At 40.7% G+C, this 27,743-nt stretch overlaps 3 protein-coding genes across 10 annotated transcripts in view; all 3 read left to right on the top strand.

Moving 5' to 3' along the window:
- Positions 1 to 3,131, top strand: part of arhgap46a (Rho GTPase activating protein 46a) — a 33,068-nt gene extending 29,937 nt beyond the window's left edge. For all 3 annotated transcript variants that reach the window (XM_029431857.1, XM_029431856.1, XM_029431858.1), the window contains 3 exons: positions 485 to 576; positions 653 to 822; positions 1,578 to 3,131. In XM_029431857.1, the coding sequence (XP_029287717.1) occupies positions 485 to 576; positions 653 to 822; positions 1,578 to 1,772 (457 nt within the window). In that variant the 3' untranslated portion in view covers positions 1,773 to 3,131. The remainder of the gene's footprint in view (positions 1 to 484; positions 577 to 652; positions 823 to 1,577) is intronic.
- A 2,063-nt stretch (positions 3,132 to 5,194) lies between these two features.
- On the top strand, positions 5,195 to 21,462 carry phf20a (PHD finger protein 20, a). Of its 5 annotated transcripts, none has more exons than XM_029431615.1 (18): positions 5,195 to 5,343; positions 6,335 to 6,448; positions 7,358 to 7,464; positions 8,654 to 8,825; positions 9,007 to 9,091; positions 9,471 to 9,547; positions 9,649 to 10,228; positions 10,367 to 10,417; positions 10,512 to 10,781; positions 12,358 to 12,552; positions 12,689 to 12,784; positions 13,391 to 13,546; positions 14,484 to 14,665; positions 14,776 to 14,875; positions 16,118 to 16,313; positions 16,488 to 16,917; positions 18,414 to 18,594; positions 20,105 to 21,462. In XM_029431615.1, the coding sequence occupies exons 3-18, from the start codon at positions 7,382 to 7,384 to the stop codon at positions 20,245 to 20,247; spliced, it is 2,997 nt and encodes a 998-aa protein (XP_029287475.1). In that variant the 5' UTR covers positions 5,195 to 5,343; positions 6,335 to 6,448; positions 7,358 to 7,381; the 3' UTR covers positions 20,248 to 21,462. The 5 variants fall into 5 exon arrangements, with proteins under 5 accessions (XP_029287475.1, XP_029287479.1, XP_029287478.1 ...); XM_029431617.1 differs by lacking the exon at positions 5,195 to 5,343 and adding an exon at positions 5,381 to 5,492; XM_029431616.1 differs by lacking the exon at positions 5,195 to 5,343 and adding an exon at positions 5,591 to 5,918.
- Positions 21,463 to 22,471: 1,009 nt separating this feature from the next.
- Positions 22,472 to 27,743, top strand: part of ndrg3a (ndrg family member 3a) — a 38,946-nt gene continuing 33,674 nt past the window's right edge. The window contains exon 1 of one of the 2 annotated variants that reach the window (XM_029431427.1): positions 22,472 to 22,658. The gene's annotated coding sequence lies outside the window, so the exon portion shown is untranslated. The remainder of the gene's footprint in view (positions 22,659 to 27,743) is intronic. The other variant, XM_029431425.1, reaches the window with a different exon arrangement.

The raw sequence follows: 27,743 nt of genomic DNA, 5'->3' as shown, positions 1-27,743 counted from the left end.
CAAACACAGCCCCACTTTGCTCCTGAGACCTGCATGGTTTAATTTGATACTTCATAATATGTGTTTACGTTACTGCTTAAGCTTACAAGTATGTAGGAACTACACAACTGTGTGTTTGTGTAGGAACTACACAACTGTGTGTTTGTGTAGGAACTACACAACTGTGTGTTTGTGTAGGGCTTTCTGCCTCAAATGTTCTGTAACAGCTTGACTTGTTTAGAAAAGTGTTTCCCTCCTCGTGAAACTCCGCTCCTACACGGGGACTGTCCTGAACAGTGTGTTGTTTTGTTGTGTTATGTTTAGTCTGTTGTTTTGGTTTTGTTCCAAGGAAGTACTGCAAACTTGGAGCAGAGTAATTTCAGCCACTTTCATGGGTGTGCATGAGCAATGGATTTGCCACAGGGCATGGAGAATCTGTAATGTAGGATGTAGGGGTCCCTCTTGTGGCCACTGAGTGTAACTGACACACTGTTTTTATTTTCAGAGTGCCTGGAGACATTGATGAAGTGAATGCGTTGAAGCTCCAAGTAGACCAGTGGAGGATCCCAGAGAATCTCTCTGACCCCAATGTTCCTGGTGAGGATCTTGCTGCTTAATGTCTGCGAGTATGTGTTGGGTGTGAATATGAATACTAAGAGTGTGTTTGTCTCAGCCTCTCTCATGAAGCTGTGGTATCGGGAGCTGGAGGAGCCTCTCATCCCGATGAACTTCTACAAGCAGTGCGTCAATAACTGTGACGACCCAGTGGCGGCCATCGCCGTGGTTCAGTCTCTGCCGGAGCTCAACAGGCTGGTGCTCTGCTACTTCATCCACTTCCTGCAGGTAACCGACATGTTGACAAAGATTTAGAAACACAGCCCAACCCTTAAATAAGCCCAACAAGGGGCCAATATTCCACAAAATATTTCTGAAATAATGACATTATATCTCAAAATTATGAGACATGTTTTTATGGGAAGAAAAATGTGCTTTTTTATTTCTGAATTAACGAGGTGATTATTCTTTTTTTTATGAAATCCTTTTTTAGAATTCTGAGATAATAATCTTGTTAATTGAGAAAAATAGGGTATTTTCTTCAGTGAATACAAAATAACTAAAGTAAAAAATAAAACTTAATACAAAAGGAAAGTTGGTTATAGATTATAGAAAGAATGTTATAGGTTTAAAAAAATTAGAATTTAAACAATGTTTGTTTGGCTGTTTTTACTGACAAAAAAAACCAAATGTCAACTATTTTTACATTTATTTTTACTTACTTTACTTAAGATTGTTCATTTGTATTCTTATTTTTTTTTACACAATACCTTCTTTGTACAATTCTAGATGTGAGCTTCAATTCGGATACCATTTAAAAAATGCGAGGTTTAGTTTTACTATTTCTATAGGGGACCCTCCCCTATAGAAATAGTAAAACTAAACCTTGCTATTGTTCAAAACAAATATTTAACCTGATTAGAAAATATATGTTATATATTATATATAAAATATTTGAGCTTGTGGATAAGTGATTATGACTCACTGCAGGTCAAAGGTCAGCCTTGCTCATTGCTTTCTCTCTCCTTCCTGGTTATCTCCAGGTATTCGCTCAGCCATCCAACGTTGCTATAACCAAGATGGATGTGAACAACCTGGCCATGGTGATGGCCCCCAACTGCCTTCGGTGCCAATCCGACGACCCGCGGATCATCTTCGAGAACACGCGCAAAGAGATGTCCTTCCTGAGAATGCTCATCGTTCACCTGGAAACCAGTTTCATCGAAGGGGTGGTGTAACCGCAGAGCTCACGTCTGGTGCTGAATCAGCATCTCCAGCTACACATCTAACAATCAGGCATAAACACTGTTTTCTGTTCAGACCACACTGGAAACTCTGGGGTGAGATATTACTCCTCTTGCAACACAAGCGGTGTGAAAACAGCTCGAACTTTGGACCCTTGTTCTCACTTGTTTTCTTACTGAGAGACGACACACATCACCGTAGGGTTCATTGTTTTATTTTGATACTAAAATCAACAGTGACGGTTTGAAAGTGACTCACTTTAATGACTCTATTTTCTAACCGCTGCATGTGAAAACAGATTTGCTCTTTAATTTCTTACTGAATGGGTAGTACTACAGTTTCATTGGACAAATGTGTAAAGTGAGAGTCTTACAGTATTCACTTGCACAACAAACCTAAAGACATTGTGGTTTCATTCAAGTGTGTTTGTGTGTGTGTGTGATTGTCAGAGTGTGAACGAAAGACACAGCCTTCTTTCATCATGTACAGAAAAAATATTAAAAAAAGGTTAAATAATTCTTGTAATGGTGTCTTATTGATAAGCTTTGCCTGTGCTGTTTTGATTAGTTGTACTGAAAACTGGTCTCCTCTTATGTCACGAGACACATGAAGCCGCACTGCCACAACTATTCTGACAGAGTGTAGAGCCTTCATTTCAAAGCACAAACTGGAAGGATGTTCAGAAATCTCTTTAAACAGGGTGGCAGTCTTCTAAGAAAATAATAGCGGAAGTGCTTCAATTTTACGACTCTAAACACTCAAGTGAAGCCAAACGAGAGGGTTGTAATTGCAGTGATGTGGGAGCTGGTAATACAACTCTTTCTCTATTATCTATAAAAAAGTCCTTCAAGTGGAATTGTGTTCTCTTTTGTTTGTGGTCTCTATGTGTTTTGGCTCAGGTCTTATGATAAAAACGGGTGCTAGATGTGATGACTGTACACGGCTTCCCCTCAGACTGAAATTTGAATAATCTACACAAACCCCGTACTGAGAATGGAGTATTGTTCAAGCACTATGACAATGTAGATGAAGCTTATTTGTGTCCCTTCTCAGGCTTTGCCGATGTACATAAATATAATGCGTGTAAATAATATTAACTCTCCTACTCTAATGATCCAGGTTAAGGGTGAAGTAAAATGTTGCTGTAAAGAGCAAAACAAATAGTTTTTTTGTAATTAACTGTTAATTTCTCTGCTGTAACCGCCTGCCTTTTGAACGTAGGACTGATTCAAACCACTTTCTGTGTGTGTGTGTGTGTGTGTGTGTGTGTGTGTGTGTATATATGTGTGTTTGCATACCTTCTTGTTATAATATGGAATGGCTGTCCATAAATAAAGATTTGTTCAATTGTAGATTGGATGCCTTGTGTTTATGTTGCGATGTTTGCCTCTGTTTTGATAGTGGATTGCAGAGAGGAGACAGGAAAGGAGGGGAGCGAGAGGCAACACAGATTCCTGGCAGGAAGCTGCAACCACATGATCAGTGCCTTACAACTTTCCCTAGAGAACATTTCATTTGCCTGCTTTAGAGAATTAAAGTCAGTATTTTGTAATTAGTTAGTATGACAAAAGCAATATTCAAGCTTGTAAAAAAAAACGCACTTAATGCATTTATTGAATAATAAAATGTTGATGTAGCAGAATGAGCTCAGAGGGGTTTGTCTAAAATACATGCGGGTGACATATTTTTAAAGGATTCAGATTGTACCTCAGTATTGGGATCATTTATTTTGTCAGAGGAAATTAAAACGGTATTTTTCAATTTACTCATGGATTATTATATATTAAGGTTTTTAAATAGTTATATAAACAGTTTAAAGGGTCAAAATAACATTATCGATATTCCTTAATTTGGACCCTTAAAAAAGATTAAGGTTTAGATGCATCATCAATGTATACTTTATGGATAATATTCATGGGCTAAGGGATTGTTAAGGGGTTAAAATCCATTAATTAAAAGTTTACCTAAAACATTACATTTTAATTATAAAATTCCACTTTTTTCAAAATTCCCTTTAAGGTATCAAGGGATGCTTATTGTGCATATAATCCATTAAAAAATACTTTCAAATCTTACTGTCCATTAATGTATCTATAAAATGTCCTTAATACCTCAGTAAAATGCCTAATTTCATTGTTATTAACAGCTAAATAAGTTTGTTTTAAGGAGGTTTTACCTTGTCTGTATTTTACATAATACCATTTTACTGTTTTGATTTCTAAGTATCCCTTGAAAGCAGAGGCAGTTCCCCTTTGCAATTTCTCAATCCACCAGTATTTCTCAGAAAGACTTTTAAAAGGGTACGCTTGTGTAACAATGTGTTACACAAACAGACAGAGAAAATAAGGATCCATTTGTCTCATCTGTTTAGTGAAGCCGTAGAGGGCATCGCATGTCAGCTGCAGACGTACAAACATTCAGAAGGCTTTTCAGTCTATTCATCCAGAGGTATGAAAGTCTTTTTCCTTGTGTCTGTGACTGCAAACAGATACAAACCTCTCCCCATCCTTACTCATGCAAGCTGTACATATTCAACTGTTTGTCCTTTTATGCACATCCCTGTGTGAAACTGCCCCCTGCGTGACGCATCTGACCCTCTCCAGAAATCATACACCTGTCTGCAACTGGTGAAAAGCTGTAACCATGGCAGCAGAGTAAGAGGACCTCTGGCCTCAGCCTGTGGGACAGGAACAACTAACTGCAAAAACATCAGCCTTACTTTGGCTACTTTATTGTGTTTATATGCTACTATGGTTTTGAACAGTATTTTAGTTACATTTAACTTTAAGTCTTTCATGGTGTCACAGTGACAAGGTATCATGTTCATCAATAGTTCATTATATCAGAGGTGAAATATCTATAAGTTGTACTTATTAAAAACACTTTTACCAGCAGTTAGATAAATAGATGTGGTTTATATGGGTTATGATATACATTTATCACATAAAGACATGCCAGCCTAAAATGGTGGACAAACTGAAACCCACCCACTAGTACACTGAGTTTAGCTTGGTCCCCCTCCACTCCTGTCAATAAACAACAGTTCCTTTGGCTGGACGGTGGGTGGAGCTATGCGCCCAGTGATGTGTAGATAGGTGTGAACAATGATTTATAACTTGTTCAGGTCCTTCCCTGATTTACTGGATCAAAATGTATATAAAACTAGCAAGTTATAATCTTGGCCTCCATTTGATTATTGTAACTAGTGAGAATATTAATCGGTTGATTTGTTCAATTAGGTCCATTAAATATATATTTAAAGTGAAAATCAAATTATTAAATAAAATTTCATTTTTGAAATGTTTATAGAACTACATAAACATAAAATAAGCAACATATTTGGTATTTTTTTAGGTGATAAATGATGTTATCGCAATACTTGGGCCTGGGTTGTTGGCGCATGCGCACTGTGGCGCCACACTGCCCGCGCCGGCGGTGAATGCAACTGGGAGAAATTCAACTGCGTGATCTGGACCAGACAGGCGGAGGCGGCGGTACCTGCACTTTACAGGGATTACGCTGCACATTTTACACCCAACCGGACAAAGAGTGACTGGAGAACAGGTAGGGAGCACAAATCGTATCTCCCCGTCGCTTCAGGGTTTATAATCCCTAGTAACATCGCGAATGAACACGGTTTGGTGGATGCGTCAGCGGCGTAGATGGTGTGGTGCCGCATGTCGGCTTTTTGAGTTCAAAACAAACGTGACGAAGTAGGTTTTGAAATGTAACGTTTGTACATGTCGCTGTTCTGTTCGTGTATCTACCGGTGTGTCTCTTGTTCGGCGTATGCTTTTCCACTGGGTGCTTTTAAGTGGCTACGTGGTTCCTCAGTTGGGGAAGTTTAATGCTTTACATTTGCACGCCGCTCGTCTTCAGCACGAAAAGTATGACAAAGTAGGCCTAGCGCGCGAGGCCCCATAGCTCTGTGAGTGACAGCTGGACGGCCAATCAGATGCGAGTGTCCCGCCCACACCAGCCCCGTTCGACCAGTCATATTAGCCTAAAGCGCTGACGTAGGTCATGGTTTCTCTCGCGCTACGCCCACTGGTTATAAAATACAGGACAATAAAGTCCTAATTTCATTAAGTGGTCAACAGTAGGATACCTTGATGAGCACGAGGCGACGTGTTCTTGCGGTATGCTCTGTTAATACCCAGTTGAACCCTTTTTATACAGTCTATGGTTGAGACCTGTGAAGTGTTTTTTTGTAAAGGGTGTGGGGTGCTGTTTTCTCAGTTTATTACAGTAAAATATCAACCTTCGATTAAATTAACCATTGTAAAATGTGTGTCTGTATTCTGACACTTGGTTTCTGACTCATGGCAGGGCATCACCAACTCTCGGTGTGCGTCCTGCCTGTGTCGCTGTCGTCTGTCTGGCTCTTTGTGCAGGCCATAAAAATGCACAATTTCTTCCTACGTCTTGCATTTCTCTGAATATGATATAGTTTGCTCTTTGATACCGTGCTGGTATCTTCCTGCTGCAGACGATTAACTACAAAGGTATTCTCCATTGTCTTCTATTGTGTCTATACGTGAAATCGGCTGACCAGAAAACACGTGGGCCGAGTAGTGTGAAGATATCCGGTTTGTGCGTCGCACTGAAAGCCAATCGCCCCAGACTGCCTCCGCTATGGTGAACCGAGTCGGCTATAACCTGGACAAAAGTAAGACGTTGTGATATATATAATGTTGGTCGTTTAGCTTTTAACGTAGGGCGCCGATGTCTCCTTCTGTACTCTGTTTGCCTGACAAAGGAGGCGCTGTTATCGGGAGGGAATTTACATTTGCTATGCAAGACAAAAAGATTATCCTCCTCCACAAAGCCCTGCAAGGGGGCTGCACATCAGCAGCAGACTACGGGTCTGTATTTGATATAAATGAGTGGACAAGGACCCCATTTAAGACAAATGTACTGTTCATTAGTCGGGTATAAGCTTGGTGCATCATTGCCTGCTTACTGCACTGGTGGGTAGGAAGTGAAAGCTATGAACAAGTTGCTGTCGGTGGGCCTTCTTTATAGGAAGTAACATAAAACCTAATACTTCAATATTGCTCTTTTTGATAAAAAATATTCTCATAGGAACATGTCTGAGGTTACACACCCCTGCTGTCTCAACTAGTGATCACTGAACATCTGGTATTAATTACACATTTCATCACCATTTGAGGTACATGGCTCACCTTAAAATGTCAGTCTTCCCTTGCTGTACACTGATGTTACATGTCATCTGTAGCCTGTGTATGTTTACATTGGTAATATCTTTTCCCAGCCTTGACTGCTTTATTGTGCTGCTGTCATCCAATCGGAGTACTCTTTAAGACCAGCATTGCTACTCGCGGTGCAAAACTGTGATTTGCCAAGTCTTCTGGTAAAATAATTGTTAGTGATGACCTGAGAGTCAAGGCTTGACTGCAAGATTGTCTATAAAGTCCTTGACAGTCGTGTATATTGTGTTCTTGGTTAGGAACAATGTGTTTTTTAGTAGTGTACCCAAGTTCATATGGGTGTAGTTTTGATTGGTTGTTTATTAGTTAGTGTGTGTGTGTGTGTGTGTGTGTGTGTGTGTGTACAGGAAGGGAGCCTTGATGTGGGCAGTATGAGTAAGACGCCCCCTAACAGAAGAGGGATATCTTTTGAGGTGGGAGCTCAGCTTGAGGCCAGAGACAGCCTCAAAAACTGGTGAGTCATGGCCTCGCTCATTCCTCCCCATCCCTGTATCTGTTCACTTCCTTCACTTGCTGTCTCTCTCTCTCGCTGTCTCCCCCTCTCCGTCTTTCTTGTAAATTCTCATTCTCTCCATTCTGGGCCAGGCTTAGCTATTCTGAATGTCTATCCAACATTAAAAGATAATTAATTACAAGAGCCTCTCTCAAGCAGTCTTTGATCTGGATTGATAATGGACAGTAACATGAATCTAAAGATAAGGCTTTGATTGATATTTAAATGTGTGAAAGTAGGATTTTATGAATATTATTTTTCTGACATTGCAGTTTAACATCTCAAAATAATTGGTATAATCAATTTAATAAAAAAATATGTAATTAACCGAATGGCTGCATCTCGCATTGAAGTCACGCAGATCAGGATATTGGAGTCAACAGCACTCATGTTTTGTTTGTGGCCAAGATGCTCAGAGCAGAGACATGGGGAAGTGCAAATGCAATGAAAATGAGGTATTCAACCAAGATTTTGTGGCACGGCTGAAACCGGTGCTAGGCAATGTATACGAGGCACAGTGTATTTTGTGCAGGAAGCGTTTCAAACTGCACAATAATGTTTCTTTCTTCAGTTTTAGTTATTGCAAAGTTGGTCGATTTTTTCTTTCCGAGTTTCATTAGGTCTTAAATCTACCCTTAAAAGAACCCTGTGTTTAAGCATATTATAAGTAAATGAAGGAAAGATGTCTGATTTTTTTATTTTCCCCAAACCACGTGACATTGGTGTCACAATCACCACAGTGTGTGCAGCTTTTTTGAAGGGACTAGGGACACTTATCCAATTCCTTTGATTGACACACAAAAAAATTAAGTTGATATTGGTCCTTCTATGCAACTCCTGGCTAAAGAACAAGCAAGCTCTCCTCTTTAGATGTTGGGATTGACAATGTGTCACTGGAGGTTGTAACTTTAAACTTTATTGTTGAATTTGTAATCGTAAAAAAAGGACTCATCACAGTAGCCCAACACTGCCCCAGCATCCTCTTAAGTTAAGCAGTGTCACATGATTCATTGTGTTTCTTTACATTTGGCATTTTTAAGATTGACTCATTTCTACTGAGTTACCATCCTCATGTGTTTGATATTAAGGATAAGGAACATAAACCTCTCCCAGTCAAATCACGCATTATTGAATTCCTTTTGTTATGTAGGTATGCTGCCAACATAGAGAAGATTGACTACGAAGGTGAAAAAGTACTAATCCATTATCGCCAGTGGAGCCACCGTTACGACGAGTGGTTTGACTGGACAAGTACCTACCTGAGACCTGTGGAGAGAGTTCAGCTGAGGCGGCAGGGCCTGCAGGACGACGCTCCTCCACCTGTAAGCTAAGAACGCTGTTCATGCTTTGACCTGTGTTGCATAGAGAAATTGGAAGTTCTGCCCATAAAGTATTTCTGCATAGAGGTGTTCTTTATCTGAATCTCCTTTTGGTTTTCTTTGCATAAGTGGAGCCAAGTGGATATCTGCTTGTAAAATTTGAGCTCTGTCATTTTCCCTCCAGGGTTTTCATGTGAATGACAAGGTCCTGGCCAGCTGGTCCGACTGCCGTTTCTACCCCGCTAAGGTCATTTCTGTCAATAAAGATGGTGGGTATCAATCAACTTCAGGTGTTGAGCACAGTTTGAGCAGAATTATCTTTTAAATGTTATAAATGTATGAATTGATAGTATTTTAAGTTAATTAATTTATAAACCGAGCAGATCTTATTTTTGGAAGATGTTTTTCTCTGATTATTGAAGTTGTGTGGTTTAAATACAAAATTGTGTAAATAGAGAATACAGTCGGAATGTTTACTTACGTTTTAAAGAAGATCTGCAATGCATTTAAAATATCTAAATGGGGGAATATCTCACACTAACCACAACAAAAAGACCATTGTAGCGTAGCTACTTCTAAACTAGTCTGTAATCGACTACCCAACTAGCAACCGACTCTATTAGACCTTTTCTCCTTTATCCCCCTCAGTATCCTACACTGTGAAATTCTACGATGGCGTTATCCAGACAGTGAAGGGGATACACGTGAAGCCTTTTATTAAAGAGGTAAATGTAATACGTGATTGAAACATCCATCGACAGCAATCCTCTCGAGTGCTATTTTGTGCTTGTTTCCTAAACTTCCTCTTTATCTTGCTGAAAAACAGAGAGGTGGTGTTGGTGGAGGGCAGTCTCGGTCCTCTGAAAGGAACATGGTTAGGAGGGCCCCAAACCGCAGAGACAGGAGGCCTCAGGAGAATGGAGGTCCCAAGAGCAAGCGAGCCAGACGTAGCACGTCGGACCAGGAGGACAGCAACACTGAGGACGAGGAGCGGGAAGAGAGGATGGTAAACGATAAGAACAAGAAAACAAATGGAGAGGTAGAGGCTGCGCCTACTATCAAACAGGAAGAGGACATGGCAGAGCAAGCCGACCTGAACAAGCCCGGGGATGTAGAAAAGGGGACGGGACTCACAAATGGGGTGAAGGTGGAAGAAGATGACGAGCAAAGCGAGGAAAGGTGTCACGTAAATGGAGAGGTCAAGAAGGAGGAGGTGGAAACCAAGCCATATACAGAGTCGCCCAAGCCATACACAGAGTTTCCCACTCAGACCTCAGCACAGATGCTGCAGGTGCCTGTCTCTATGACAACCACAGAATCCAATGGAGATGTGGAACAGAAGCCAAACGTCCAATCGGAAAGCTCTCAGCCTGCAGCAGACGTGCCGCCTCCCCAGCCTGTGAAACGTAAGTGTTAATGACGTAAATTAGCAGAAATATCATTGGATCTGTAGGATTGTGAAAATGATTTACTGAGTACAGCCAATATCATGCTGGGCATATTTTGAAGACTTAAGAGAATAAATAAATACATTTCTTTGGTAGCGGTGAGAAAGCAGGGTTTCCACAACCCCAACCGATTCAGCAGAGAACCATGTGAGTACAAAACGTATTGAACAAATACAGTCATCATTTCTTTGATGCACTTCCTTTACATGTGTCACTGACTGTATATTGTTCCTTGTTTTAGTGTACCGAGTGATCAAAAACCAACCGCCCCCCGTCCTGTCCATCAACCTCGACCACAACCCGTTTAAGTGCAGCGCTCCCGGCTGCACAAAGTCATTCCGCAAGGCCAAGTTGCTGCACTACCATATGAAATATTATCATGGCGAGGAGCAACCTCCGGAGGGGGAGCGCAGCCCCACCAGGAGTGTCCAGACCAGGGCCTCCGAGAAACAGGCACCGACCACTGGTTTGGGCGGCCCCAAAAGAAGGCGCACCATCTCTGCCTCTATGCGTGAGTTCCTCTCTAGTTTCACTGCTGTTCCAATGGACTGTGACAGAAAAACTCTTTTTTATTAGAAACTGGATCAGCTTTTTTTTACAATGCTCAAACACAAATCTATGTAATGCAGCCAATAGATTCAGAAAGTCATCAAATCATGGCATAATTTCTATTCATACACTGTGCACAATTATTAGCCAAGTTGTATTTTTGAGGATTAATTGTATTATTGAACAACTACAGTGCTCTCCGTCAATCCAAAATGTTAATAAACCTCAAACCTGAATAATTAAGAAAGTAAAAGGGAGGTTTTGGTTTTCTTTTGTGCACATGCATTGGGCAACTATTAGTGTGCAGAATTATTATGCAACTAAAGGAAAAATAAACATTTTCCCATCTCACTTGTTTATTTTCATCCGTTTAAAGTGAGGATAATAAACATAAAAATGTACAAATAAACATTTCTGACATAAAAAAAGAAGTTCAGACCAATATAGCCCCTGTTCTTTTCAATAACAAGTCACAAGCCTCCCATTCATGGAGTCTGTCAGTTTCTTGATCTGTTGACGACAGCAGCAACCACAGCCTCCCACACGCTGTTCAGAGAGGTGTACTGTTTTCCTTCACCGTACATCTCCCGTTTAAGAACGGCCCACAAGTTCTCAATTGGGTTTAGGTTAGGTGAGTAAGGGGTCCATGTCGCAGTGGAGTACTTCAATGCATGCGATGGAGCATTGTCCTGCATAAAAATCATGGTCTTCTTGAAAGATGCAGAATTTTTCCTGTACCACTGCTTTGAAGAAAGTGTCTTCTAAAACTGGCAGTAGGTTTGGGAGTTGATTTTGAGTCCATCTTCAACCCGAAAAGGTCCAACTAGCACATCTGTAATAATACCAGCCCATACCAGTAACCCACCGCCACCTTGCTGGCGTCTGAGTCGGAAGTGGAGCACTGTGCCCGTTACTGATCCAGCCACTGGGCCGTCAAGAGTCACTCATCTCATCGGTCCATAAAACCTTTGAAAAAAATCTGTCTTCAGATACTTCTTGGCCCAGTTTTGACCTTTCAACTTGTGTCTTGTTCTGTGGTGGTCGGTTTCTATTTTCTCAACATGTTACTTGCGACCCTGTTGACTATTTGCAACAAAACATTTGATGGTTCTGTGATCACTCCCCAATATCTTAGCAATTTCAAGAGTTCTGCATCCCTCTGAAATACTTTTTACAATTTTTTACTTTTCAGAGTCAGTTAAATCTCTTTTTTGGCTCTTTTTTAGGAAAAGAAGCTACCTAATAATTACGCACACCTTGATATAGGGTGTTGATCTCCACGCTCCCTCATTACACAAATACGCATCACCTGATATGCTTAAATCCAATACACATTCAAGTTTATACAGCTTGGAGTTTGAAAATATGCATAACAATGATGATATGGGCAAAATACTCAATTGCTTAATAATTGTGCACACAGTGTATGCTTCTAAAATAAGGCATCCATTGTAAATATTTAACTTCCAGCCATGCAAAGAAATAGTCAGAGCTTTGGGCTTATATTTGGCCTTTTCCTTTTTTGATTTTTTCCCCAGACTCTGTTGGGCCTGGCACGGCTCCCCGTGGTGAGGTGAAGACTGCAGGCAGGCGCACATCGGCCCCGCCTGCAGTCAACACCCAGAGCCACCAGCAGAGGACACTGCTGAGGGAGAAGAGCAAAGAGAACCAGCTGGACAGGAATGGATGCCTGCAGCAGGACAAGGACTCTGACAAGAGTGGCTTTGACATCGGTCAGTATCATGCAGTATGAAGAAAATGACTGCATTGTGTGTTTACAGAGAGTCCTATCTGTTCACTGTTACAATTTTGCTTAATAGTTAGCTTTGCACGCACATGGCTTAACTCTTGCCACTTAACGGTCCCCAGGGTCAGTAAAAGACAAACTGAAAGAGAAACCGAAACAGAAGGACTTCCTCCGCATTAAACTAAAGAAGAAGAAGAAGAAAAAGAAGGCTAAGTCTGGTAAGAAGGGGGTCCCTTCCTGGCATTGGGCCTCCTCACATATCTCCTGCTCTGCATGTGCATTCACTGTGACATTGTAGAAACGGCTAGCCTGCAAAGCATAAAGTACTACATTCACTCCTCTTGGTGTGGTGGCTGAGCCTTTGTGTGTGGGAGAAGTGTTACATCTGTCCCTGGCCTCTGTCACTCCCTGATACCAATCAGAAAGCTCCAACTCATTTCTTTGACATCATGCTGTAGCTTGCATTGCCCCCCGTATACGAAGACTCGTAACATGGCTACTGTTGTGGCACTTATATTGACTAATCCAACACTGTTCTCGCTATTCCTAGTTAGCATTCACATGTACGTACAATATGTTTAGCATGCACACAGATATTGTAGGTTCCCTTCCACTTTGGTTAGTTCATACTATTAAAAGACCTGAAACATGGGCTGGAAATTATTTTATCAAATTGATTTTCCCTGATAGTTCTTGAGTCTATTATTTGTCCATGTTTGTTGTCCCACAGTTTGTCACCTCCTGATGGGCATTTGTTAAGCATTTCCAAAGTTGACATTTTGTTCTACGTCTGCTCCCCCCCCCCCCCCTTCCCTTATTAACAGACTACACAGGTAGTGAGGAGAATATTGACATCTCAGTATTGGGTCTTCAGTCCAAATTGAATTTGCCACTCAAATTCCCCCCCTCACACAATCACAAGCCTGAGGCCTTCCCCAGCAGGCCCGGATACAGCTACTCACAGCAGATACATGTGGATGGTGGGTATCTCTGTGACTGTGTGTGTGTGTGTGTGTGTGTTAGTTCTTCTGTGTGACTGTACATGGCTTCCTCTCCTCTCCATTCTTCTATTCCCTCTGGATTCAATCCATCATGCTGTTGTTGTAGTTTGATGCATGTCACATCTGGTATCTGTGTCCAAATGTTGTTTCCCATAACACATCATGACCTGAAGAATTAAAGGCACAGTTCACCTCAAAATCAAAATATAAATGTTTTTCCTCTTATCTGTAGTGCTATTTTCAATCTAGATTGTTTTGGTGTGTTGCTGAGTGTTGGAGATAGCTGCACTAGATGGCACTCCGCTTGTGGTGCTCTAAGCAGCGGAAAAATTATTTGCGTAAACATTAACGGTGTCCTTCTCGGCTGAGCTGTAATGTTGGTGCGCTCAGGAGAGCATCTCGTCCATGACTAGATGCACAATTCCTTCTGCACGGTGATACGGTTGGCTGGTGTAGTCTGGTAAAAAGAAAATTGTTCCTACATGAAACTGCTCCCAACAAGGTCAGTGGATTATCTTAAGAGACATTGCTGATGAGTTTTGCAAATTTATATGAGAGTACCATCTAGTTCCATTATATTGGCAGACATCTCTGGCTGATAACGCCAACACACTATAACTAACACCAAACAACCAAGATTGATAAATAGCACTACAGGTAAGGGGAATTAATATTTTATATTTTGGGGTGAACTATCCCTTTTTTTAAACTGGCTGCTGTCACAGATGAGATAAAAAAATATTTTACCGCTTGGTTGATTGAATCCTGAGCTGCTCTTTGCTGCTATGGCTTGCCTCATCATATAATTATTAATTATTAATTAAAACTCATGTAGTGCAAGAATATTAATTAAAGTTAATTCCTGCTGTGTCATATTCCCATGAAAAACCATTAGCGTTTGTCCCTGTTACTGTAGATGAGGATAGCATGAGTGACTGGTCCACGGACAGCTGTGGGTGGAGCGACGACGACTTTGGGGTGGATTTGGACGTCACCACACCTCCCCTGAGTGTGGACTCCGGCGCTGTGGACACAAGTGACCAAGAGATAGTGCGGTGTATCTGTGAGGTGGAGGAAGAGAATGACTTCATGATTCAGGTGAGCTGGTTGTTTTTGGTCACCACTTGTCTATTTTTAAGTCGTAAGTTATTTTCTTATATTTAGCCTTAGGGTTGCATTAATATAACGCATGCGTGTCCTTCCCTCAGTGTGAAGATTGTTTGTGTTGGCAGCATGGCACCTGCATGGGCCTGCTGGAAGACAATGTTCCAGACCGATACACCTGCTACATCTGCAGAGACCCACCAGGTGAGGGGAAAAACACTGAAACCTTGTGCTATAAATTACAGACTGTCGTAATTTAGGGCTTTTGACATCAAAGCATCTGTTTAGCTAATCTGGTAGAGAGCACAGTAAGCTTCCTCGTTCATTGAACAAAGTATTATCTGCCATCTAGTGGACAGTACGACGCATAACGGTGTGTACAATTAACAATGGAGAGTGATGATTTTTGTGGAAAAATATTTTTTTAAATAACAATTGGACAAATATTATGCAGTTGTACATTATGATTCTAAAGTTAGTTGCCTAAGAACCTATTTTTATAATTAAACGGCAACATTTAAAAAAAATAATTAGATCGTTTTCACCAATCTTGCAACGTTTCTAAGTTCTCGTGCATCAGAATGTTGTCCTGCTAAAAGAGGACAATGTTAACCAGGATGCAGTAAACTGGTCCTGGTGTGGCCAGCACAGCCCAGAATATGCTCCAGTTATAGAATGTGATGAGAAGAGACACTGATTATGCTTGAAGCATATTAATTTTGTGTCCATCAATATCACTAAACGATGAATCTACAGATGCATACACTACATGATTATACAGTAGCTGTTTTTATACTTGTTTCAAGAGTAAACACTCTGCCAAGGTAGAGGAATGAGCTGGTCTGCATGACCAGTCAGGGCTCGACCGTAATGGTTAACCACTTTTCAACATATAGTATATCGGGACAGCAAACAAGAAAACAGGCACCCCAAAATAAAGACATTTTAAGTTTTTTCTTTGCATTAATGGAATTTAGATATTGCCGTTACGGTCAGAACCGGACATCGCTTTACATGTGCACAGGCATCTGTTTTACAAAGCAAACAGATGTGAAAATTGATTCAACGGACGTAGAACCAGATGAACCTAAACAAAAAACGAAATTTGTGAAGCCTTGGGAGGCGTAGTACTCAGAGCGTGACTAAAAATGCCAACCATATTTTCCGTTTCGGCAACCAAAAGTTAATGCTAAGGCCTGGTTAGCCCAGTCAGAGCAAGTGAAACGCATTGTTTGTAAAAGTGATAATTGTAGACCAAAGTATTTTGTATACTAAGCATTGTGTATCAAGCTAAAGCTGCATCACATTTGTGTCTTGTGCTGTGTAGCCAGTTATATACATTATATTACTACAATCCAAAATTGTCACACCCCAACTAAATGACTTTCTGAGTTCTCAGTCACTGCATTTGCTAACATTTCATTGCAATTTGTTAATGATTTTCAGGTCAGAGGCAGAGTCTGCGCTACTGGTATGATCGTGAGTGGTTGAGCAATGGTCACATGTACGGCTTGTCCTTCCTCGAAGAGAACTACTCTCACCAAAACGCTAAGAAGATCACCACCACCCACCAGCTGCTGGGAGATGTACACCATGTAGTAGAGATCATCAACGGACTGCAGATCAAGATGAGCGTCCTACAGTGAGTACAAAGAAATTGCATGAAGAGACTTGAGGGTGCTTTCCTGTTATCTATGGAACTCAAATTAAATGTCGATCATGACAGAAATGATTGTTGTCCAAATCCTCCAGTTTTATGTAAATATTTAATCTTATATTATGTGATGTTAGTCTAATCTTTCCTTTGGCCTTTCAGGAGCAACACTCACCCGGACTTGCAGCTGTGGCGGCAACCCTGGAAGCATTTGGAGAGGCTGCGGACCGCCTCTGACTCGTACCGTGGCAGCGATGCAGCTCCATCTCCTGTGACTCCCGATGAGGACATGAGCCGAGGGGAAATTTTAATGTCCAACGCTCTGGAGAAGCTGAGCCGGGCTGCTACAGCTACCACCTCCTCCTCCTCCCCCTTCCCATCCTTCCAGGACTCATACATTACCAGTGAACATTGCTACCAAAAACCGCGGGCATATTACCCGGCGGTGGAGCAGAGGCTGGTGGTGGAGACCCGACAGGGCTCAGAGCTGGAGGACAGCATGAGAAGCACAGAGGAACTGTTGGAGCGGGAGCAGCGCTACGGAAGCCTGCTGGAGACAGACAAGCCCAAATCAACAAGCACCAGTAACAAGGTTAGGCCTGATTCCACTGCAGAAAAGGTTGTTTAAAGTGCAGCCTGAGTTGTCACTATAGAGCAGGGGTGTCAAACATGCGGCCCGGGGGCTAAAACTGGCCCGCCAGAGGGTCCAATCCGGCCCACGGGATGACTTTGCAAAGTGTATTAATTAGTTGTTTTGATCATAAAGTAAAAGCCTTTGTAGATGCACTGTGATCAGTAAGTTGTAACACACATGTTTAAATGATAAACTAACACTATTGTTGAAATTGCACCTTTTTTTTTGTTAAGACATTTCAGATTGTTCATAATGTTTTGTAAAAAGATTAAGTTTGAACATTTTCAGAATGTATTTTTTTGCACTAAAACGAAGGGAAACATTTGGAGTTGTCGTTATTTATAGGTTATTATGCTGTGATGTTACTGGTCCGGCCCACTTGAGATCAAATTGTGCTGCATGTGGCCCCTGAACTAAAATGAGTTTGACAAAAAAAAAGCGTAAACACACCTTTCCAGAAATATTTTCCCCTTTTGTACTGAAAATATTCTCCTCAAAAAGAACACAGGCCATTTTTGGTTAATAATCAATAGATTACCATAAGTTATAAATAGAAAAAACATGATTTCTCATCAAGTTTAAGACAATTTAGCATCTGGGGGCAACAGCCAATATCTTGAGGGTTTCGGTTTAGCCATCTGATATCGGTCATCTGGATATCCAGGCAAAGACTTCCTCTTCTTTATTTACTTTCCTATTTAGCAACTTGGGACGTGAGAAGGGAGTTGGAATTGAGAGACGACATTTAAAAACCGGATAGGTTCATGTTTCAATGCAGATAAATACATTTAAAAAAGCTAAATCATCGACGGGTCCCAACATTGCATTTTTGCCAAATCTTTTACTTGCAACAAGGACTGTTGATCAACGTGATTGGTCAATACTACTCGGACTACAAACAGAAACAGAAATGGTTCTGATACCAAAATCTTGTCCCATTGCCTACATATGATTCATACGCAGATATCTTTATATCTTTTTATAGAGATTACAGTCTCCATAATCCCCGTTGTGTTTGCTTTGGAGAAGATGTTTGTCAGTGGCATGCTTCTGAGGCAGACCATTAAATTTGCTAAATAAAATGCCAAAAAAACAACCAATCGCTGGTATGTGTCAAACTGCCCAATCCTAGTAAACAAGTTTTACAAAGCGCAAGTTCTTAAACTGTTAGTGGCACAGCCAACACATTTTACGGTTGTTTTTATTTATTACAAAAACGTTCCTTGGCGTCAGTAACTCCCACTTTATGTACACAGTCTTGATTACAGAGAGTGGACAACAAAACATTTTACTTTGGCTCAGCCTTTGTTTGACCACCAATCACGTAACAACCCCATTTTGGTTGTTTCTCTTGTGTGCATGAATATTGATGATTGGCATATAGCTTTTGTATCATGAGGTCTAGACCTGGTTGAAATGAAACTCCTCTAATGATTCCACCTGAATGTCTCTAGGCTTCGATGGGTGGCTCATGGTCCCAGGCTGAGACGAGGGAAGTGGGTGGGAGAGATCCTGGAGAGGCTGCAGATAACTGCAGGCAGCATCAACAGAGGCAGATCAACCTGCTGGATCACATAGATGCAGTCCAGGACGAGGTCTCGCACAGGATGGACTTCATTGAGAGAGAGCTGGACGGTATGACTAACTTTGTCTCTTTAGCATGGTAGTAAATTCAGAGATTAGATTTAAACATTGGTGAAGATGACACCTGATTATATCAGCAATCTTTCAGTCAATACTGTACGCCTGCCAACTGTTTCATGTTGGTCTGAAATTTCTGACTAGGTGAGGTCACACACTGTAAGCTAGCCGGTAATTTGAGTGAGAAGACCTGCCATTAAGATTTTCGACATGTAATTAATTACAGTAATTAAAATAATAAGAATTCCAACCATTCTTTGCAGAGTCTTACTTTGATGCATTTCCTACCTTAGCTGTGGTGGCTATAAAACCTGCCTTCAAAATGAAAAGTTAATATTTCTACACTAGACCTGTGAACTACAAAATGGTACAATTGAGAAGAATTAAAAAGGCTTGAACAAGGTTTGGCATTCCTGATTAAAATACAGGCTGAAAGGTGGGTCAAGGACAGGGCCTCAATGTACAATTTAAAGTGTTACTCAGTGTTGAGCACTGAATGTAAACACATGGGCTTCTGATGTTGTGTGAAATCATGCCCAGAAATTGCCATGCTCAAATGGTTTTGAGGATTGTATTGGTTTGGCTTATTTATAGCTAATAGTTGAATTTGTATTCTACTGTTTCTGTATGTTGCACTTATATTGTTGCACTTTAAACTGGCTTATTTGAAGACAGTGTTCACTTATACGATTGTACCTATTTGAAGCTATTGTACTTGCAAGATTCTTGCTGTTCAGAGTTGTATCTCCATGATTGTTTGCACTTTTTGTCGCTTTGGACAAAAGCGTCAGCTAAATGAACTGTAATGTAATATCACACGTGGGTTCAGCTGATCCAGCATACTGAAACACTCCCAGGTAGTGTGTCCTTGACAATAGCATAGTCATTGCGGAGGAAAAGGAAAGTTAATAATTGTTAGTAATTTAATAAATATGTTCCTTAATAATAAAACAAATTCATAACGAGACTGTGAATATTGATGATGTCAAAAGATGAGACTTAAATGTAGTTAAAAGACTTTACCAGAGTCTTTTTTTACTTACGTTGACAAAAAAGAAAGAGGAGACAAAATATTATAGACTAGATATTTTTCTCACCGCAGCAGTTCAGTTTCCTGTGCTGCTGCGTGCGTCATATCAGGACTCGGAGGAATTTACTTACTGAAAGTAAAAAATGACGACAGCAACAGAGCTTGGGAGAAAGAAACAAGGTGATATTTTAGCTGGATTTGATTGAATGAAATCTTTAATTAATCTGATGGCTGAAAAAGACTAATGTCAGTTTTCATTGACTAAAATAGTTTCTTTGACTAATATAAGACTTAAATTCCTAGACTTTAAAAAACAAAATAGGGTTCGGTTGTCTAAATATGATAAAAACTAACAAGGACATTTGACACGGGACTAAGACTTGAAAAATGCCAGATAAAATGAACACTGATTAAAAGAAACCCATGATCTATAACCGTTTTCTCACCTCTGGTCCTTCTGCTCGTCGTCCTCAGTGCTGGAGAGTTGGCTGGACTACACTGGGGAGCTGGAGCCTCCTGAACCTCTGGCCCGTCTGCCTCAGCTCAAACACCGCATGAAACGGCTGCTGACACAGCTGGGCAAGGTGCAGCAGATCGCCATGTACAGCTCCACATGAGGGCGCCAGAGAACAGCAGACCCCACACAGCATGCAGAAGCAGGTGCAGCGGAGGAAGCTCACTGGTCTCTGGCTGCAAAGATAACAAAATAATGCAAGTGGCAAGACTCGGATTGTTCAGCACATGCTCTCTGACTTGACTTCTGCAGCTGTTTCTCCTTTTTTAAAAGGTTCTGTGTGGTGGTATCCGATGCTACGGCCAGTCAGCGTCATATATTAATATTTATATGAACATATATGGAATGTCAGCATCATAAATCAGGATTAAACACAAAAAGTAACCTCGTAAATGCAGGAGAAAATCCTTAGGACCAGATTACACTTCTATGGTTCCCATGCAACTCTAAACCTTATGAATGCCTTTTTGTCTGAGCTACTGCTAAAGGTTGCCCTGTCTCTCAGTACACAGTGCTTTACATGCAGAAGCTTTACATTCAAAATTGCAATCGAGTTCCTGAACCAACTCGGCCTCCTTGCAATAGTATTTTGAACATGTTTTCAAAAGGTCACGGTTTTTTGCATCAACAATGTCCCAAAGTTCCGTTCGGTCACCTGCCATGCCATGCTGCATTAAAACTCTTTGCTTTAAGGGTGGGCAGACAGTAACTTGAATACATCCAGTATGTAAGGACACTGTACAAGCAGTCTCTACAAATAATTTGTTCTGTTTCAAGGTTTTTTTTATACTACACTGTGAAGTTATTTTTGTCTGGAATCAAAGGCATCTTATTTTCAGTTTTAGAGCCGTATAACAAGTGTGCTTTCTGTTTGGTCTTAAACTGTTGTTGTTCTTTTCTAACAGTCCTCTCAACAGTGTACCAGTTTTATCAGTTAATCTTTGTGTTTGTCAGTTACCGTTTTCCCTACTTCAATTTACTATTTGCATTGTGTTTGCTGTAGCACTTGACCTATGATTCACTGAAAACTGTAATGTGGACTTGTCTTTTCTTAACCTAGCATATTGTGCTTTTGTCAGCGACAAATACTTGGAAGACCTGTAAATCCTTTTCTTTTCTGTTTCATCTGTTTATTTACAGTATTTTGCTTGTTTGTAAATATGTTATTCAAAAATATGCTTCTTTATTGAAAACATTCTCCGAAAGTCATATATTGTATGCTACTGTACTGTAAGTGTCTGGCTTAGAAGCAGGGAAATGTCAAACAATGCAAACCAATTTGCTGGTACATGAATAAACTATCATTGTTATTAATCTCTATGGGCATATTCTTGGCTATTTTTTTTTTCATTGTTTCTCTGACATGCTGGGTATTTAATAATAATAATACATTTTATTTATAAGCGCACTTTTCATTTGCGTAAACAAAACTCAAAGTGCTATTTAAAGAAGTGTCTCATATTTATAACACTACCAGTGAAGTCAAAGGTGGCATCACAGAATTTGATGCAACATGTTTGATGGAAATTGGGGGCAGCAGTAGATTGAAGGCTTGTGCTTTTTTCAGAACTAAAAAGAAACCCTGGTGAGGTGCCATTAAACAAGGCATTCAACCTCCAAATCTACAGTAGAGTTGCTCATGCCTGAAAACCGCACTGGTTGCACTGTGCAGCTGCAGTTTGGAGAACTGTATGAACAGGGACTTTTCTGGGGGGGAAAACATTCAAAAAAGAGATTGCGTGCTTACTTTGATGTAATGTTTTTTTTTATTACATGGCCGATTTGTGCAGTTGCATAACCAGATTGAATATGGAAACTTGATGATAATTCTAATCGTTTAATCTCCAAAATTTGAGCCAGCATCATGTGGTGATAGATGGATCAGAGGAAATGACCTATTGCCCACGATGAATTTGTACAGTGCCAAGCCAACATGTTCTCTTGGTTTTAATGGTGTTGGACTAATACCAAAGATGGACTATGTAAAAAAAATAAAAAGACATGCCCTTGATATAAAAATATATAAATACAAATGATTTCACCTCCTTATATCAAAAGTGGGCTTTTACTCTGAGGCTGTCTGCCTTTTATTTCACCCCACGACTGAAGCAGCACTGGCTCATTGCGGAAATAAGTTTATAATTATTCTTATTGTAATAATTATACCATAAATAATAGGTTATATCCAGTATAAAACGTAATACGAGCAGAGTCTCATACTGTATAGCCTTCATATTTTGGAGCAAAGTGAGACGTCTTGTCTCCTCCTGTCTGTGGTGTGCACCGCCTCCTCCCGTCCTCCCTCTGACATCCATGATTGGCTCTTCCGCGGTGTCTGCGACGCTGCGTGTAGTTCCGCCCAGACTCGCATCGAAATACTAGTTGAGACAGAGAAAGCGGCAGGCAACAGCAGTGTGTACTGTATATCTAAATATACATATTGCCGTTGATATTCAACAACATACCCGGAGAGGAATTAACTGGAACCAACCGGACGCTTATTTTACCGACGAGGTAAGTCACACATCCGTGTTTTCGCTGTAGCATTTTCCCGTTTACAGATGTGCCCGATGCCACAGGAGATTATCTCAGCTCGCTGGATTTCCCAACCTATTCACGTTGCTGTCCGTATATCGACTCGTTGTTAGAGGAATGGAGGCAGACGTTAGAACAACAACGGACCGTTATTGTTCTAAATGGAAACAGACGTTTAAAACACCGGGGGAACTAACGGTAGTACTTGAATGAGCGCGAGCGAAGCGGTTCAATTCGAAAAACTGCAGTTGAATTGAATTGAGGTTATCGCTGCTCGTCTCAACAGTAATGCGACATAAACGGCTATTTTCACACCGTATCCTCATTTTGTCAGTATGGTATGTATTGGTATTAGTTTGTTTTCTTTTACACTGTGTAGCCTACCTGCTAAATAATAACTTAGGTTCTAGCTATATATGTATAATGAAATAAGGCCTGTCACGATGCGTTACACCGTAAATGACCGAGCTAAAACAACTGAAGAAGCCGAAAAGCTTGATGAATTGAATACATTGATACTATACAACTTAACACCTAAAATACCTGTAGGAATATGTATTCCCCTTTTATACTAGTGATATCAGTTGTAGGTTACAAACTAATGTTTGAGTATAGTACAATACAAGTTGTACTTATAGGTATATTAGAGGAATATTAACATTATTTGTCAATTGGGATTTTGTGTCTAGAGTTTGAACAGGAAACCTTTAACGCTAGCTCAAAAGGCCCAACGCTGTGTTGAATGTGTGGCTTGCCGTCTCTTATGGTGTCACTGTACTGTAGATATCACTCTTTTTACTGCACTTTTTTTTTTCTCCTAACACTGTCCAAGTCTAGACTTGGCAGATACATCATTATTAATCAGGTCAGTCACAATGATGTGGCTGCAGGTGTTCCACCATTCAGACACCACATGATGGATGACAATGTCACTGGTGGCCATGTGAAGGTCACACAGGTGGGAAGTGAAAGAGAGTAGGCATCAGGTGTTTCCCCCTTACCTAAACTATGGTCATCTTGGGATATTTTTTTCAAAGGACATGTTCTGCAGTTTCCCATTAAAAGTATCAGGAACAATGGGGATATTTTAGTAATCGTAGTTAAAGGAGATTTTAAAATACCATTACCTAGGAGGTCATTATAACCTTTGTATTAAATACCTCAGATGCACAACCATGTGTAAATGGCTTAATTCTGGCATATATTAGTTTAAATTTTAGTATGTTATAGTGTCATGGTGGTGGGGTTAAATGTAGGCGTTATATCTCCCACAATGCCCCCCACAGTGTCACATGATCAGTACGGTTTGAATGGAGCTTACACAACAAACAACCACCAGGCATGTGTTGTCACTCATAACATTGTCTTAAAATACTGGAAAAGCCAACAGATAACAAACTATTAGCAGAAATCTCCTTTCTGCAAGTTGATCTGTAAACCAGTCTTTTGTTTTGAAAGCAGGAGATAGAGCAGACAGTGGGTAGTTTGAGGTTTATTGCCATATCGCTCCTGGTTGGTTATTACAGTGAAAACCTACTGCCTAACTAATGGGAGTGTCAAAAGTTGTTAATTAAGCCACACATTGCGCCTGAGATCTGGAAACCTCCAGGAAATGTGTTCGCCTGGCTCTGATCTTTAGCCCTTACTGAAATTTGCTTTACTACAACACTTTGTTTTAAAGCTGTCAGATTTTTGTCCTGATCTTTTCACCTTCCACAAGAGCTCAGCGAAATTTAAACAAATGTGCCTTTAGCATTCAAAGTGAAAACAAAATCACTGTACTTTATATTGCATTAATTCTTTAAGTGAATGATATAAAGTAATTTCAATATGTCAACATGAAGAAACAACACTATTAAGGCGCCTTACCACATGGATTACTATTTACACATAATTTATTACAGGGATTACAGAGTACATAAAAAGTGAGAAGTGCTCTTGTGTAGAAGAGGATTTCTTGCAGAGATGAATGTCAGGGAATAACGCTCACTGGAGAGATGGAGACAGTAATTAAGCCACTGCTGACAGTAAGTCTGCCTCGGTGTTCACTCTCACCTCTGCATTACTGTGTCTACTGGTTTGCCAGCCCTACAGGGCAAAACATAACCTACGCCACAGACATCGACATCTCAGGTATTTCCAATTATGAGAAGGCGCTCTGGTGCTGCTGTTGTGTTTTTCTAACTGACTAGCATCTGTAATTTAAGCTGCTGTACCAGGCTTAGAGCTACAGCACACACTTTTGAACTGCAGCTTCAAGCTTTCAGAACAAAAACAGCCCATGCATACACACCTCTATTCCAGGTTAACTTCTTAAATTTCCTTTGACCCGTGATAAACAGCATATGCAGACAGCTATCACCTCTTTTCCTGCTCAGTCTTTACTACAGGGATGGAATTGAGGATAAATATACTTACTGCAAACAAGTAAAAGACAACACCAGAGATTGTCACTAGCAGGCTAATGTGCAGCAGCGGCAGGCTCTGTCTGTCTCCATTTTCTTTATCAACAGAAATCAGCAGGTGGTGATGAGGAGATGCAGAGCACAGGTGGTAAGCTTGTTGATCCAAAGTGCTGGATACAAGCCAAGCTGGACCTCTAGATGCCCTGGACTGTCCTTCAGTGCCGCTGTTCATTTAGGTTCATATATTTTCCTCCCCTCATTCCCCAGCGCATATATTGCACAAATTGCATCAGATTAACCCTCAGTTTCCCCTTTAATTTAGTTTCCCTGAGGGTTGGCATAGATTGCCTTTTATATAAGCTATAGCTCTTCTTTATTCCTTTAAGTAAGATAAACTATTTCCACTCTGAAATCTCATTGGGCCTCATTCAGAAATCTGTGCTTAGGTTTAATGTAAATCCTCATCAATTATTGTTACAATGATTATATATATATATATATATATATATATATATATATATATGAGAATATGGTTTTATGAGAATCTCCATATTTCATTGTCTTTCATCGACTTGGCTTATAGACCATTTCACGGTTGCAAATGTAAAACAAATGTGTCCCAGTGTATTTCCTGTTGCAGTATATGTGAATGACATCAGCTGACAGGAAGTGGACATGCACCCAAGCTGTTGCCCAGCAATGCAATTCCGTTGAAACGATCTATAACAGGGGTCACTAACAGGCGGACCGCTAATACACAAATTTCACTTGGAGAGATTCCGTCCCTGGTGAGAGTGTGTAGCTCAGCGTTCGTCGAGACTTGTACGTGTTAATTGTATACTGTTGATATGAGGAAGAGAAATAATCGTCTATGCCTTTTTATGACTCCTTTTGATGCCTTATTGCTGCATTGAATATTAATGAGCATCCTGAGAGCCAAGTGGAAGCTATGCTGGCTGGTAAAGCAGCCACGTTGTATTGGTTGTTGTCGTGATGAAAAGAGAAAGACTTTATGTAAATGATGGTAAAAAGGTCATTCAATTTCAACTGTGCACCACCAGTGGAGCTATGGATAGCTGAAGGGGGGCGGGGGTATGGTTGCCAAGGACACCAACGACCTCCACGGCAAGCATACGCAAGACAAGGTGCCAGTGGAGCCACCTCTGTGTTTCTGTGGGGGATTGAGTTGTCAGTAATCAGTCATTGAGACAGCCAAGCTGACCACATGGTTAACTTTATTAACAGAGGCTGTGTTTCTGTGAGGCAACAGGCCTCTTATCACTGATTCATACCCTGAAACACACTGAGACATGTTCTGATTTGAAGGCCTCTGTAGATTCAAGAGGTCTTTACTATCTCTGGGCACAAGGGCTCTCATGTCTCTGTGTGTTAATGTTTTATGAAAGCATTTCTGAAGTTTCCACTCAGCTTGTTGAACTGATTCTGTGGGTGTGTGTGAGATTGTTTGTGTGTGAGCTAGTGATCGGGCTACACAGATGGTCTCGCTGCTGCCTCCACAGCTGCCCTCCGGCCAGTCTGACCGCGGTCTACAGATCCTGCTGAGCCTCCAGCAGGACTACGCTGTTCTGGAAATTCTGCCTGCTTTTACATCAGCAAGCAAGCGCACACACACACACACACACACACACACACACACACACACATGGCATCCCTCTCACACTTTGTATTTCTCTGTGCTGTCTGCACAAGTGAGCATAATGGCAGAGGAAATCCCCACAGACTGAGCGGCAGCTAGCGTAGCGGAGTAGGGGCAGGTACTCTGTTAGCAGCGCTGAGTGCAGGTCCGACAGGGCTGCCCATTCAGTCTTATTTATAGCCAGATACCAGGAGCAGTGAGGAGAGACTCATTCAGCCGGGCTCACACTTCTCTCTGACCTATAGTAGCAGATTTATTGAGAATCATCTGTCTCTTAGACCCCCCCCTTAGTAGTGATGATATGTTTTTTTCGTTCTTTCTTTTACCTCATCTTCCCTCCTGGCCTTGCTTTGTGTGAGACCTGTCTATGCTACTGTGTATGGGTTTATTGATGATGTGTGTCATGTAGCTACAGCTATCTACATTGCTGTCTGTATTGTCCTTCTCTTATTAGTATATTTATCATTGTTTGTATTGTGTGGAGTCAAAAGAAAGGGGAAAAACATAATTTCTGTGTATGTGGTGTGTGTGCGTACAGAATGAATGTATTGTACTGTACAGGACTGTCTCAGAAAATTAGAATATTGTGATAAAGTTCTTTATTTTCTGTAATGCAATTTAAAAAAAACAAATGTCATGCATTCTGGATTCATTACAAATCAACTGAAATATTGCAAGCCTTTTATTATTTTAATATTGCTGATTATGGCTTACAGCTTAAGAAAACTCAAAAATCCTATCTCAAAAAATTTGAATAGTTCCTCAGACCAAGTAAAAAAAAAAGATTTATAACAGCAAAACAAAATCAAACATTTGAAAATGTCCATTAATGCACTCAGTACTTGGTTGGGAATCCTTTTGCACGGATTACTGCATCAATGCAGCGTGGCATGGAGGCAATCAGCCTGTGGCATTGCTGAGGTGTTATGGATGCCCAGGATGCTTCAATAGCGGCCTTTAGCTCATTAGCATTGTTGGGTCTGGTGTCTTTCAGTTTCTTCT

The sequence above is a fragment of the Cottoperca gobio genome, chromosome 5 (genome assembly GCF_900634415.1).
Source record: "Cottoperca gobio chromosome 5, fCotGob3.1, whole genome shotgun sequence".
Classification (NCBI taxonomy): Eukaryota; Metazoa; Chordata; class Actinopteri; order Perciformes; family Bovichtidae; genus Cottoperca; species Cottoperca gobio.
Note: the sequence above shows the minus strand (reverse complement) of the source record. Positions and strands in the feature narration are given on the sequence as shown.